The sequence below is a fragment of the Limulus polyphemus genome, unplaced genomic scaffold (assembly GCF_000517525.1).
Source record: "Limulus polyphemus unplaced genomic scaffold, Limulus_polyphemus-2.1.2 Scaffold2231, whole genome shotgun sequence".
NCBI lineage: Eukaryota > Metazoa > Arthropoda > Merostomata > Xiphosura > Limulidae > Limulus > Limulus polyphemus.
This window is the reverse complement of record NW_013667841.1, coordinates 2,350-19,027: the sequence shown is the minus strand read 5'-3', so window position 1 is coordinate 19,027 and position 16,678 is coordinate 2,350. Positions and strand designations below refer to the sequence as shown.

General features: G+C 32.8%; 1 protein-coding gene across 1 annotated transcript in view; it reads left to right on the top strand.

The window, feature by feature from the left end:
- The window catches only part of LOC106466346 (hemicentin-1-like), a 164,806-nt gene extending 150,015 nt beyond the window's left edge, over positions 1-14,791 (top strand). The window contains exons 3-7 of the mRNA XM_022394330.1: positions 4,049-4,159; positions 5,952-6,155; positions 9,263-9,559; positions 10,806-11,096; positions 14,451-14,791. Coding sequence (XP_022250038.1) covers positions 4,049-4,159; positions 5,952-6,155; positions 9,263-9,559; positions 10,806-11,096; positions 14,451-14,791 — 1,244 coding nt within the window. The remainder of the gene's footprint in view (positions 1-4,048; positions 4,160-5,951; positions 6,156-9,262; positions 9,560-10,805; positions 11,097-14,450) is intronic.
- Positions 14,792-16,678: the final 1,887 nt, after the last annotated feature.

Here is a 16,678-nt window from a genome sequence, read left to right as displayed (position 1 = left end):
TTTATATTAAGCATTCAGTACTTGTTTGGTCCTCCTCGTACTCTAATAACCTCCACAAGGTGACGTGACATGCTGTCGGTGAGGTTATTGATGTAATCCACAGTGATTTCATCCCAGCTTGTCACTAGAAGTGCTGCTTTATGGTTGTGGTTAGCAACTTTCCGGCTCAGTTATGTCCTAGAGTTCTCAGTGGCATTGTAAGATAATATCATGCACAATACACATAATGTGGGCAGTGGCATTGCATTCCTGGAATGCAAAGTTATTGCCAAGCATTGCTTTAGTATATGGCAGAAATATCATATCCATGTGATGCCTGTAGGAGGCGCCATTGACAATTCCCTGGAGGATACCAAGAGCAGTTTATTCACCATAATGAAAAGCTGCCCAAACATGTACTGCACAGCCTCCTGTGGGAAAGACAGTCTTTCTTGATCTGTTCTCCAGATAAACGACGAACACGAATCTTGCAATCAGCTTTAACATGCTAGAAACAGGCCTCGTCTGAAACGATTATTTGTCGCCAGTGTCCTAAGTGTAAATTAGCATGTTGTCTTGTGCAAGTAACACAGTGATGGCCGTGAATTATGGTTAATACCAGTTTCCAGATAGCCCTTTTTGCAAAATAATTTTGTTTGTTCAGCCTCCTATTCACTGTTCTTCTGGATACCCTGCAATGAATGTGTTCATGCCAATCCTTTCGTAAGGTATTGCCAGACTTCTTTCGACTTTGACGTGTTAACCTGATCAAAACATGGTCATCTCGGGCAGCAGTTTTGCAGCGTCTACCAACATACTTTCCGAGAACAACTTTTTCAATAGTCCGATGACGTTTCAGGATCCTGGATACAGTACATTGGGGGTAGGCACACTACCGTTCTGACAATGTCTGTTTGCTTCATACTATTTCTGAACAGTCTAAAAATTTGACGCCATATAACTTCTGGCACGTGACATCAAGTACAGAGAAATTGTCTAAACAAAACGTTGATCTCTTTCGAAAAAAATTATTCTAAAAGCACACCCTTTTATACAAAACAAATTTATACGTGTGTTTTGAAGAATAAATGCTTAAAATAACTTATATAGACCAGAATAACAACTTGTACATGTTTGTTCGATTATACGCTACCTTCTCTGTTACTACTCGAGTATTCACTCAATAAATACTCCATGCATGTAGACAATAACATCAATATAGAACAGTATGCAAAATGTTTATCCAAGACTGTATTTATCTACCTATATTAGAAACAGGAAGGTATGTACTTAAGATACTTCAGAAACCTACAGAAATTCACACAAATTAGTATTTGTTTCCATAAAACAATCACCCCATATCTTTATTTACTTAAACTTTCGTGAATCCAGTAATTATCCAATCTAACAAAACTAAATCTAATTATAATTAAAAGCCAAAAACCCGTGACTAACAAAGACCCTTTGTGATATCTATAAAACCATAAACACCAAACCATTTTGACCATAATGAATATAAATACAAATTGAATAAACATTATACCAAACTAGAAGATATTATAAACAGTGAAACTCAAAAAATGCTCTTTCAGGAAGTTGTTTTATTTTTCTTAAATTTTTTACTACTATTTTTACATATGTGTTTGCTTTCCTTTTTTTATGCTATAATATGTAACTTCATACAGTTCGGTTCACGTTTAGGATAAATAACATCTGTGTACAATAGATAGATCATTACCTGTAGGGAGTCTGTGTACAATAGATAGATCATTACCTGTGGGGAGTCTGTTTACGGTAGAGAGATCTACCTGTAGTGAGTCTGTTTACGGTAGAGAAATAATTATCTGTAGTGAACCTGTTTACGGTAGAGAGCTCTACCTGTAGTGAGTCTGTTTACGGTAGAGAGATCATTACCTGTAGTGAACCTGTTTACGGTAGAGAGATCATTACCTGTAGTAAGCCTGTTTACGGTAGAGAGATCTACCTCTAGTGAGCATGTTTACTGTAGAGATATCATTACCTGCAGTGAGCCTGTTTACCGTAGAGAGATCATTATCTGTAGGGAGTCTGCGTACAGGAGAGAGAGAGATCTACCTGTAGTGAGCCTGTTTACGGTAGGGATATCATTAGCTGCAGTGAGCCTGTTTACGGTAGAGAGATCATTATCTGTAGGGAGTCTGCGTACAGGAGAGAGAGAGATCTACCTGTAGTGAGCATGTTTACTGTAGAGATATCATTAGCTGCAGTGAGCCTGTTTACGGTAGAGAGATCATTATCTGTAGGGAGTCTGCGTACAGGAGAGAGAGATCTACCTGTAGTGAGCCTGTTTACGGTAGAGATATAATTTCATGTAATGAGCATGTTTACGGTATTACCTATAGCTTTGGGACGTCATAGTTCAGTGACCTGGATAGATGTAGTTGTTGAAGTGAAGTGGAAGAAAAACTGTTAAAGAGGGTGTATAGATCGGTATAGGTAGATATCTGATAACAAAACGTGCTTGTTCGTTAAAAACAGAAAAACAAAAAAGAAAGGGCAGAGCAGAGCACTGTTGACGTTCACAGGTCTACAATTCAAATACTTTACAAACTTTGCTAATTAAGCTTCATTTTTGAATACTACAAAACTGTCATCAACATAGCGATTGTTATTAAGAATTTTGAACTTAGTTGGACAATCCCTCACTCAACTATTCTCGTGAAAACACAGGAAAACATTAGCCATTACAGGCGTCAAACTTGACCCCATGCTGACTCCATCAATCTGTTCATAAAATTCACCATAAAGAGTATTTCTTGGCAAATTCCACCAGATGTCTGAAAGATTGTCTGCCTAGTCCATTAATACATACCTTGTCTTTGAAAACAAGATTAACACAAAGGTTAATAGTCTCATCTAGGGGAAGATTAGTGGACAGAGACTCAATATATAAGATGGCTAAATAAAAATATTCATCAAGTCCCAAGTTTCTAACGTTATCAGAAAAAATCAAAGCTGTTTTTCACTGTGTAACTATTAAAGGTAAAATTAGTTAAAATTGGACATAATAATTTGGAGATTTTGTGTTTAAAGCAATCTATTTTGGAAACAACAGGTCTAATGGGGCAATCAGATTTATGAATCTGAAGTAACCAATAAAGAGTGCCCGCGTAGGAACCATTTGATCTAATGTCGTTATAAGTATTATCTTCCAGAGCAATAGTTTTCTTCAAAATTAGCAGGAATTTTGTTAGTTTGTTTTCATTACGGTGTTTCGATAATTCAGGAAACTTAGTAGAGTTACCAATTACCTATGCTACTTTGTCAATGTATTCTTCTTTAGTCTGCTTTGGTAATGGCAATAATACCGTTAGATTTGAGCGTTTTTAAAACTATGAATTCTTCTTTGCTAATACTAAAATGTTTAGGCCCAAAAATTATAGAAATGTAACCCCGAAATGGCAATGTTCTAACATTATTAAAGATTTCGTTGCAAGATGGGTAAACATCACAGAAGATATGCTTATAACAAAGTATTTACTAAAAGCATGTCTTACACTAGGAATGACCTAGGCAACAATATTTCATAAACTACATAGACGCTACTGAAATGCTTGATGTTTCAGACAAAGATAGATAAACCTTACGATCAGATGTAATTTGCGTTATATGTGTCATAAAGCAACGTAAAATGTCGCAATGAAATACATTTTGAAGTTGAATATATATGTATATATTGTTCTATGGATTCTAGATCCCACTTGAGCCCTAAATATGTAAAACAATTAAGAATTTAAGGTGTAAGCGTATCCCTTCCATACATCTTTGAACAGCCGAATAGGTATAAAACACAGAATTAAACTCTAAATTGGTGTAGAAATTCTAACAAAACTTGCTAAAACTGCAAGACAGCGAAACAGTATACACCTCAGGTATTATTATAAAATACGTCTAATTGTTCTAGCATATTGTGATGTATAACATACGTACAGTGGATGTTTTTATCTGAATTTATGAAGCAAAAAAAATGTATTGAAAAATTTTATTGTAAACTGTTTCTGGTTTCTTTCCTTCTTTCACAAATAAATAGTGCCTCCAAAAAAGCCAGTAGTAAAGAACGAAGCCGGCCAAATCCAGCATAGTTTAATAGGACCTTATAATGAAGGAGATACACTTCGTCTTCAATGTGAAGTCGCTGGAGGTTTGTATTTGGTAAACCATTACGTAACCTTTTATCCCAGATTATTATTCTTTTATTCTTACTTTAGTATGTTTTGCTGCTTGCATAAAGAATAAAACAATGACCCTGAAAGTCATTGTTAATTTCAAACAAATAACTCAGAGGGCGCTACGCCTTTACTGCAAGAATTTATTGCTTTAGACTGGAGGAATTTGGGTTTCAGTATGAGAAGATTTATTTTGCTTGGAATTCTTCTAGAAGTCCAGGGAAGAACATTTGCTCAAGTGGACAAGACATTTGTTTCAATCAATGGCCAGAGTAATGTTGTGAGCACGATGGAAAAGAAAAATAAGAGGAGTAAACTGCGTTATCGAAATATTTGATGCAGCTGCTACGGTTTCACCAACACAGCAGAAGAAACAACCAACAAGAATATAAAGCGTAGCTCTTTTAGACAAACCAGTTCACCAAGAAAATTCTCGGGAGAATTAGCCCATCTCCAAATCTGCTAACCAGGGTACTCTGTTTTTATTTTGATTTGGCTTTGTTTTCAAATATTTTTATTTTTTGCTGAAAAACTTCCCACGCGCATTTGTTGGGTGTCATATGATCTTCCAAACACTTAACAATTGAAATCGATTTTATATTTGCCTAGGCTTAATAAATTTCTATTAACTTTGATTTCACATAAGATGTACAAAACATTTTGGATTTTTAATTATTTACGTAGTTCGTTTTCGTTCTTTAACTGTTACTTCTGGGTTACTTTGATTTAGACGTATTTTATTTAATTAATTTTTTCGCCTGTCTTTTCAAAAGTAATGTAAAAGCCATCTATTCTTGCTATTTAAATGAAATAAAGTAATACAGAATTATTATTTTTATTCACACTTTTTAACATATTTATTTCAACAGCTTAATTTTGTTCTGAGTTTCAACTCCCACTTGTTTTTATTTTATTTTAAAAGATTCCAACTTCTCTGAAGTTTGATGCGGTATAGTAGTTTCCACCTGAATGGCACCTTATACAATACATGGGCTAAGATGTTAAGTCAAAGTCCCCAAGGTTGAAATATAGCCATACCTGATTTAGAAATGCTAAGCAATGGAATAGCAATTAGTTAATAACACCAGTATATTTTTTGTTTGTTTTAGAGCAAAGTCAAATTGTGCTATCTGCTGTGTCCATCGCAGGGAACCAAGCCCCGGATTAAAGCGTTTAAAGTCCATAAACTTACCTCTGTCCCATCGGGAAACAAACTGACTAGAAAGATTGATTATCACCTTTATAATGCGTACACAGCTGGATTGTGAAGTACGTTCAGAAATATATCAAGAGCTAGATTCTTGAACCTCACGACCCGTAGCCCGGAATGCTAACCACTAGGCACCGCTCGATGCTATACAATTTATAATAGATGTTTATATATTAATTTCGTTTACTTATTTTTATTACTTAGTTAGTCGTTAACTAAAACACTTATGTGTCAGTTTCATTATTAAAATATCTATTTTATACTGACATTTTTCTAATCTTAATAAAACATATTATTCATTTTTTCCACCGTCTTATTCTTAAATGCAAAATATTAAGACTAATGAACAGTGTTATTTCTAATTAATAATGTAAATGTGATAGCCATTTTTCAACAAAAATAAATAATAATGAAGTATCTTCCTTCATTTCATAAACTTTAAAGTATGCATAAATTGAAAGGCTAATCCGTAGCAATCCTAATTCAAGTAATATATTTTTTAAATCATGCTATGGTTGATCATTTTAATTTTTACTATTATTTTACTTATTTTTCAGGAAATCCAAGACCAAATCTTACTTGGTGGCGGGAATCTGTGTTATTGGACGATTCTTATGAAACAATAGACAATTTCTGGGTTAAAAATGTTTTGGAAATCCCAGCGCTACAGCGTCATGATCTGATGGCAGCATTCACGTGTATGTCGATCAATAATAACTACCTACCGCCATTGCAAACGACAGTTGCAGTTGATATGAACTGTGAGTATTTAAAGTTTTAGAGTCCAACACTTATTTTTTTCAGACCTAAATTTAGCAACTCTGTCCCACATTACTGATTAAAATGTTTTTCTTGTAGCTATGGTTACAGTTATTATCTTGAATAACTGGTTCTGTAATCTGTTGTTACCTGGCTCATATCACAAATGGCCTTAAATGTGGGTGATCTGGATGAATTCACGCTGAAGATATTATTATACATATATTTATGTGTGTGTTTAATAAAGCTTTAATATTTGCCAGAACATTATTTCTTTAGTTTCACGAGTGCTCCAAAACTTTATAAATTGTTGTTTATTTAGTCTTAGATGAAGTTGTTACGTAATTATGTTGTCGTGATCTGTATGTTGGAAGACATTATACATATAATTAATATAATTTCAAATAGAGCTTTGTTGAGAATGATGAAATTTTTCCACCTTAACGAAGGTATGATAAAGAAGGTTCATGGTATTTTACATTTTTTTCTCTCATAAGATGCAAATGCAATAGTGGGAGAGTTGATAATTAAATAAAAATTTGTATATATTAAAACTTCTTAGCTGCATAAATTTAATTCTTTTAACACCTCAAACAAATCTCTAGTCATAGCTAATTGTAAACTGACAAAAGTTATAGTAATCCTAGCTTCAAAATCTTACCATTTCATATCTAAAAATCAAGTAGAAATATGAAAATTGTCACAATTAGGTTATATATATTTCCGTAAAGCAATTGAAGAGAAATCGTATACAGAAAATCAAAAATACCCATTAACGTTGACGGCAGAACGATTTTTGTTTTAGAGAACTTGAAGTGTAAATTGTGTAAATCATGATAAATGTATGTAGAAACATTTTTTATTATAAACATACTTTATTAACAGAAACATGAGCAACAGCCACTGATTGTTACATCTCCACCTTTCAGCATGCTAGTTGTTGGTTTCTTAACCTGACGTAGGATTTTTTGTATTTATTTTATCTTGTTGGTTCTGTCTGTTTTTTCTATTCATAGGGGTGACTAAGTGCATCAAATTTGTTTGTTACTGATACCCAGATTGCCATAAGGCTATCGTTTAAGTTATTTAAGGCTGAAGCTCGTACTTTTTTTTTTCCGATGTATTTCGACATACGTTCGTAGTAGGATTACTTTGTGAGTACCATGAAATAGGATTACTTCCCTAGATAGAGGATTCTCGTTATGGGTCTGAGGCATAGATCCAGTTCAGATGCAGGGTTAGCGCTACTGCCAATGTAATAAATATATGGCTTCTATAGATCCACGTGCCTCGTGACTTGTTATAGGAATTCAATTTTATACACAAAGATACACCTTATACGTTTAATAAATTACAAAGTTCGTAAATGAAACTGGAATAATTTGGTGGTTAAAACTGATTAATTAGCTCCATTTGTTAAGGAATAATGCTTTACAAATAACTGTTTTCGAGAAATTAAGCAAAACAGAGATAACAATGACATATTGTTAACTATTAATATAATAACGGGTTATTCGGCCTTTTGGTACCTGTCTCATATTATAAATGGCGTGAAATGTATGTGATCTTGATAATAAATGCACGCTGAAAGTGCTATTATTCACATGTGTGTTTAATACACTTGAAGAAAGTAACTACTAGATTAGTATTTTATAAATTGTTGGTTATTTACTGTTAGTTAAAATTATTACGTAATTACGTTGTCGTGAACTGTAAGTTGGAAGACATTTTTAATACAATTAATCTAATTTCGACTGGAATTTTGTTTCGATTTTTCTTGGTTATTAAGATCATTTGAAAACCAAGACACTCGTTGCAAATCTTGAAAGATAACAAAAGCATAATCATTAGCATAAGACTTCAAAGTCACAGGAAATTTTTATAAAGCTTGTTTTATATGGAAACAGAGAAACTGGTCAGACGTACAGGGAGACAGACATAGGCCCCGAAGCTCTTCATCAATTTGATCATATAAAAACTTTTTGATTGTTTGTTTGTGTGTTGGTAAGCTCAAAGCTACACAGTTGGCTATCTCTGCTGTGCCCACCACGAGTATCGTAATCCGATTTTTAGTGATATGATTCTCAGATATATCGCTCAGCCACGAGGCAAACATATTTGTAGAATAAAAGGAATTCATTGGTTGCGAAATCTATGAGTTTTTAAAACACATGAATAAAAAAAACACATATCATTATCAGCATCATGATATACTAAACCAGCAATTTATTGTGTCGTGTATTCGGAAGGAATTTTAATATAAGAAGATTTTACATCGAAACTGACAAAATAAAAATTGGTATTTGGCTTTAGCTGTTACTTTTAAAGGTAGATTTCATAACATTAGAGGCATGGTAGAGGCATTAAACAAGCTGGCTATCTGTGGCCATGATTTGTGATTGGCTTAAATAAAGGGTAGTGTTTTATTTTCTAATATATTACCAATTTTCCTACTTTAGTCTGTAAAATATATATTTTTTTTAAATCGTTTGCAGTCTTTTAAAAAACACAATATTATGAGTAAGCACTTATCTAAGTAATTAGTCGTGTTTTAGTTGTAAAATTAGAGCTTAGTTTTATTTTAAGTCAATTGAAATTAATTTATTTATACGCTAAATTTTTATAGTACATTAATTATGCATTGTGAAGTTTGCACTGAAGGGAACTAATTCTAAATACTAGTTATCATTAATATTACCCCTAAATTATTGGAAAGAGCAAGCGACAAAAATCAAAGAACACGTTTCCAAGGTTCATGCAATCATATCCCAACTGTAGACAAACAAGTAGGTATATGCTGTTCCTGTTACACTAGAGTGTAATATAACAGCTGATGACTTGTTTGTGAGTACAGTAGTTCATTCTGAAACGAAGTGGAATTTATAAAAAGTCAGATAACATCTCCTTAATATTCACTTTATAATAATCTTCTTTGGTAGTAAATATATTTTCATAAGTATGTTGTCGATTTTTCGTTGTCTTAATGATTTTAGTTTGGACCTTCAATAGAACCTTAGACGTGTCTATTTATCCCACGCTTCGAATTTTGGACCCTACATTTGTCACCTTTAGATGTATTCTTTAACTGATCTTTGACTTGTATCCACAGTCAGGCCACTAGAAGTACACATAGAAGGTGAGAGAAACCCGTTGTTAGCTGGTAAGTCTGTCAAGATCAAATGCAGTACAGCAGGCTCTAGACCTCCTGCTGATGTCACTTGGTGGAAGGAAGGTACTCAGTTAAAATCGGCTAAGTCTGTTATTCCAGCCAATGGAAACTCCACTCTTAGCACTCTGACATTTAAGCCATCTGCTGCAGATGATGGGAATATGCTTTATTGTTCTGCTGAGAATAGACATATTTCTGGAAGCACAATCAAAGACAGTTGGAAATTAGAAGTCAGATGTAAGTATGTTTCTTGTTATTCAAAGCTTATGCTGAGTTATTGCTCTCACAGAAAGGGAATCATGTCGGCTACATACACGTTACAGTATATTAATTGTGTTAAAAGTGGCGTTACTTCAAAAATATAGCAATATACTGACACCACATAATCTCGCATGCTTGTTCGTAAAAATAATAACTAAATAAATTTTAATTATACAGCTATAGCAATGTTATTTACGACTAACCGCATCTGTCAGCAATATCTTATAGATCTATATTGTATTTTGTATTAAATACTTATAGATCAACACTATCTTGTAAGAAACCTTAAAGTTGAATAATATGTTTAGTACAATATCTTACATATTAACAACTTATTTTTTGGGATATCTTATGTCTCTATAATCTGGTTTGTTTGTGAAAAGCGGTTATTGTATCAGCTTAAACGAAATCATTATAGGTATGTCGTTAATGAAATTGAAAGCAAATGTTTTAATTACTACAAATTGCGATTTCGCAAGACAATTGACTAAAAACTTTTTCCTTATTCACAATCCCTCTTATCTTTCCTTCCTTTATATGAATAAGTTCAGATAAGGTTTCAATTAAATTTTAAATTTACATCCTTTAAATGTCTGTGTTTATAAGATCTGCGCCTTTATCTTTTACATAACATAATTACGAGGTTTAAAGATTCAGAATAAATGTCGTTTTATTTCATTTGAAAAAAAAAATTATGAATTACAGACCATGCTGTCATGTCTATGAAAAACAACCAATACAGATTTGAGCCCATGGTATAAGCATTTAAGATACCAGGTTCCACAGGTCGTAAATCTAATTATAAGGACAGAATGTGGAAACGTTTCTGAGTTATCACGATCGGCTTTTTTAAGCTGGGAATCTGATCATTATCATATTTGTTCATTACTATTTTCTTTGAAAACGCGGAATAAATATTTTTTAAATGAGAACTGAGATTTTTGGAATATGAAACCGGAAACTTAGCTGATCAAGTTGATATGGGTGAAAAGTTTATAAAATGCAAATTAGGATCTTATATACATATCTGTTAATGTTTAAGAATTGGAGTTTAGGAATGTATTAGGTATACAAGAATCTAATGCAGCTTACCACTCAACATTAATACGATTATTGTCGAAATTATAAAGTTAGCATAAAAAATGTCCGAGATGATTTCTTAATTCTGTAAGATTGTAACTTTCTTATTTAAACAATATTTAACTTTAATTTGAACTTACAGATCAACCTCACCTCACTATGCGGTTGGGAAGTAAAATACGTCACGCTCCTATTCAGGAAGGAAGTGACGTGTACATCGAATGTGACATCAGGGCTAATCCACCAGTAACAAAAATCGGTTGGAAATACGAAGATGAAGAGATATCAGCCAATCACTCGGCTGGAATTATTATAAATAACCAGACATTAGTTCTTCAAAAAGTTAGTCGCTTTGCCAGAGGACGCTACTCATGCATGGCAACAAACAACATAGGACAAAAAGAAAGCGCCGCCATCTACCTCAGGGTACAGTGTAAGCATTTCCTATTATTACAGAATTTTAATCGTATCCGAAAAATTTGAACTTGATAAATTAAAATAACTGTAATCCATTTTAGTTCACATTTCAACAATTGTGATTCATATCCATTCCTATTTTCCTTGGTGTTGAATATGAATAAGTTTTTCGTTTGCTTGCTTCGGATATTAGTACAAAGCTACAGAATGGCTGGCTATCTGTGCTAGTCATCCATAACTCTTGATCCAATCTAATCGAATAGTGGAATTTGACTGTCGCTCTTACAACGGATCTATAGTGCAGAGCGCGTGTTTGCGGAAACAGAACACAACCATAGACCCTCGGATTCACAGTTTGAGTTGCCAACTACTATGTTACGTCTAGCCCTAAATTAATAATTACAATAGTCTAAGGGTCCGCTGAGTAGTGAAAAGTTACGTTTGAAAATTTGGTTTAAGTATAAACTACAAACATCTAGTAAGAAGATTTTAAAGCACTGACGACAACATTTTTTTAATTCCTGTTTCTTTAGAGTCTTTCTTGGTCACATTTTAGCAACGAGTTAAGGGTTGGCAAAGAACAAGCTTTTCATCTCTTTTTACATAAAAGTTCATAAGTATATAGATTAATTCATTAATTGTCTTCTTTAAAAAATTTCATGACTACAGAGGCTAATTCGTTAATTTGGAAAGAAGGTATAGTGAACTTTGTTTAAAGTTGTTGGGAATAATGACAGAACGATATACAATTTACCAAACACATATTGTTATTCTTTTCTTCAATCATCCATCACATTACAAAATAAACAGTTTCTTGAAACGTTGCTCAATCTACATTATTTAACATTTACAAAAACACAATGGAAGAAACAGGAAAGCAGTAATGTGAAGGATAAAAGAGAGTAGTCAATAAAGGAAATAACTGGCTTAGCCGTATCGTAAATCTGAAAATAACATAATTATCAAGATTAAAGATAAAATTTTGCTTCGTTTCCTCATAAAATAGTCAATATTTCTACACTGTAAAGAAAACTGGAAATTTCTGATGAAGTGCAATTATTTCAAAAGTTTTCAATGTTTCAATATTAATTCATATATATATATATATAGCACTTTCACTCTTCAATTACTAATCTCAAAACAACGATCTCATAAATTGTTCTCCTATCGCTGACGAGTAGCACATTATTTAACAGTAATTTATTACTGAATTACACTTGCCTAATTCATTTTGGGTTACTTATTCTTACGCAATACCTAGATGCATATCCCTTGGTAAGATTGATGAAGGCTAGAGATTCTCTAGCACGAAAGTGTTTTCAGAACCAACGCAAATCGTCTCTGACTATATTGATTAGAACACAACACGTCAACATCATTCCAATATTCTGATATTCTGGCATGATTAGTAAATGAAGCGAGCTTAACATAATTATAAATGAATTTGGCAAAATACTTGGAATTTATATGTTTCAACCGTAACTAAAATTCACTTAACCATAATGTGTTTTCATTAAGGATTTCTATAAATATCTAGAACTCTTTCCAGGAAACGCTTGAGCCACACATGAAAACATCTCGCATCATTTATGCTATAGTAATTAAACATTCGAAATTCCGTAAGAGTTAAAAACCTACAAATTTCACAGAAATCACAGAATTTTTTCTTCTTATAATTTCTGATGAAGAATTGAAATCCTATCTACATATGTCTTTATTTGTTAGAGGTGCTAGTAATTTTTACTCGGAATGACATCTTTTTCAATATCAGGTGACAGTCAAAATCGTTACTACTTGAGGTAGAATTAAATATTTTAATCAGTTTTATAATGGATATAACATGACCTTCTGTATTTAATCAGTTAATTATCTTGAGTGATGAAATAATTCCTTTCTTTTAATATCCTAGGTTCATGATGCTTGATAATCGTAAGTCACAAGCATCTAAAGAAAATACCAGAAATAATCTTCTCCTAATAATATTTGAATATGATTTTGTAATGCGAAATAAAATCTGAATACTTTGTTTTGTTCATCATTCAAATTTGAAACTAAATTATACAAATGAATAGATTTTGTTGTTGTTGTTCTAATGCTTATTGCTATTTGCATGATCTGGAAATATTTAAATCAAGGTTACATTTCGATAAGTTTACTCGAAACAGATAAAGATATAATTCCTAAAACGTTTTCGAGAACATCTGATCGTCCTTGTTTTAGTGGACCCTTCATAAATAATAGAAGCCTAAATTTACTGATCAAGATCCTCCATTATCCCCAATAACAAAAACCTGTGCGTGATACCTGAGCACATATGCTAAGTTTGGTCCTGCTAGGAAAGGTTGGCTGGACAAATACACAGAGATACATAAAAAGCTAAATATGGCGTCTCTTGGATCACAAGGACGGATCGGGAACACAAGATCTGATGCCAAGTTCGGATTATTAGACCACCAACGTGCCTGTAAGACCTTCAGGGCACAGTTTTGACCCCATTTGATATACGCTGTATAAATAAGGACACCTACTCTTAGTTCGCCTGCCAAGCTCGGTCCTGCTAGCTCCACAGTTTTTGGTATACTCCGTATAAATAAGGACACCTACTCTTAGTTCGCCTGCCAAGCTTGGTCCTGCTAGCTCCACAGTTTTTGGTATACGCCGTATAAATAAGGACACCTACTCTTAGTTCGCCTACCAAGTTTGGTCCTGCTAGCTCCAAAACTGTAGGAACAGTTATCTGGACATACAAACAAAACTACAAGCTGAATTAGTATAGGAGAGAGGTCGAACGTTTCAGTATAATACACTTTCACACAAGTTTTTATCGATTGAACATAGTAAAACTTTTGTTTATTTTATCCACAACGTTTCAGTATAATACACTTTCACACAAGTTTTTATCGATTGTACATAGTAAAACTTTTGTTTATTTTATCCACAACGTTTCACCAGGTTCATCTGGCATTATCGATGGAATACAAGAACTGGGGTCAACATAATTTAATTTAAAAAAGAATAGCGTGAGGATCTATAACCAATAGTAATCTACAAGCATACGACTAACTAACTGTATACAACATAGTAATTTCTTGTATTTCACCAGATGATGCCAGGTGAACCTCGTAAAACGTTGTGAATAAAATAAACAAAAGTTTTACTATGTACAACCAATAAAAACTTGTATGAAATTTAAAAAAGACGGTTCTTTCTTATATATAACACATTTTATTTTATTTTCAGATTCCTCAACTGTATTATTTAAAAATTACAGAACTTATATGAATAATATTTTTTTTTTTTTCTAAACGGTTAACGTACTGAATTTGCTTTTTAACATATATTCTTTCTAAAGTATTTGTTTTTACCACAGACTCGCCTATTTGTAAACCTAGCCAAAAGATCATATACGGTGCTGCTCTAAATCGTCCAGTTGAAGTGATCTGTAAAGTGGACAGTGATCCAGATAATGTAACTTTCTCCTGGATGTTCAATACCTCCGTGGATAGTTTTGACATATCGGACTTCACGAGCAGAGGAACAACTAGCACTCTCACCTATTTACCCAAAACCAAATCGGAATTCGGAACGCTCACCTGTACTGGGACAAACAGTATTGGACCTCAAGTAACACCCTGTGTTTTTACCGTTGTCGCCGCAGGTAATATAGATTTTTTGTTTTGTTGTGCACAAGCTTCTCTGTACTCCTCTTAAAACTAAAGTGAATACAGCTAAAAGTCTCACTTCTCAAGCTACAAGATGCTGGATCAGTCATTGTAACTTTTTAATAACTAAGAAATATTCTGAGACAACCAGAGAAATATATATCTAACAAAGAATGTGAATATCAAAATGTTTTCGGAAGTCCCCTAGATAATACAAATTAAAGTGATAACACTACTTATTGTTTCATTATGTTTCTAAATCATCGCACCATATTAATTAAATTTGACTGTATTTATCCAAAAATTTATATTTGTTGAGTTTTTTTCGTAGAAAAGATAGCAAACATTGGAAATACTATCACATTTAATGAACATTTCAAGTGACTGTTAATTATTTATCTACGTGCAAGCTAATTAGGGGTCTTTTTTCTGTACCTACGGCAATTCATCTAAGTGATTTCCTGACTTAAACTTCGTCGACCTTACTGGGATTATCTGTTTATCTGAATGTACAATTTGTTCGCTTGTTTGTGTGCTGTTAAGCACGGAGCTACACGATGGTCTATCTGTGCTATGCCCACGCGTATCGAAATCCGATTTTTAGGGTAATAAGTCTTCAGACTTTCAGCTCAGCCTCTTGGGGCTAATAGGTGCAGATCTTATAATTTTTGTTGTTGTTGACACCTTTTCTTTTAATCCTTTAATTTGTCACATAGAGTATACAATGATGGTGTATTAATGCACAAATATAAAAGTATTTCTTATGAATAAAAAATTATATTTCACAGTTTCATACAGTTAACAATGGGTTTGTCAAAACTTGCGAAAAAGAACACATCAGTTGTATCTAATTTACAGACTTTGCCTTAGAAATTTATGTATATTTTTTGAGAGTTTGATAAAATCAGATGCAATATGCAACAATTTCTTTCCTTGATTACTTAATTGTTTATGAATGCTTCTGGCACTTAATTAGTCGAGATTGATAAAAATAGGCACAATTGTTGTGTTATTTTATTCTGTTGCTCTTTAGCGTCCTCTATTGACACATTATTGAACTATATAAATTTCACAAATTCCATGTTTTGTTTTCAGAAGAATAAATGAAGAAATGCGGATTTTTGTGCGAGTTAATTAAATGCAACACTGCAGTCACTACAGTCACTAAATTAATGTTTTTGTCATATCTAGTATCAACTAAGTGTTTTTGTCATATCTAGTATCAACTAAATGTTTTTGTCATATCTCGTATTGTCAAGATTGAAATATATTTTCAAATCTGTAATAGCTCAGTATCATTCTTTGTATATTTATATGAAAAAAACAAAATCTACAACCTTTCAAGCTTACGTTCATATTTTACATCTAGAAAAATACATTACTTTTCTTTAACCCAGCATAGAAATCTCTTCTTCAGACTATTAGATTTCATCACGTCAGTGGATTGGTCCGACAATTTTATTAAACCTTTTTGATTTCATTTGAGGTGATTTTGCGTTTAAATAACTGCAAACAAATACAAACCCTCCAGCTTATAGCTTACATATAAATATATATATATATCGCTCCGAGTAGCTTCTTAACAAAAAAAAAAAGGAAAATTGGGAAAAGACCAGGTGACAACAAATTTCAAATATATCTAACGTTACCGATGCTTTTAAAACTTTTCCGTGATTTTTATGGTATCTGATAAAACATGAAAAGTTCTGCCAAATATTAAGACAATTCCTAACAATTTCAAAATCTTCATCCATTCTTCTTTATCTGTGCTGTTTTAGGATAACTAATCAAGCACTGGTAACAACCAAAATGTCGCTTGCAATGAAGCTGAACTGGATTATAGAACACAAAATATTATAATAACGTACATGTTTTTTTTTTAAAAAGACATCTCCACATTTGACAATGAAACTAAAAAAATAAAGTTTCTTTTTCC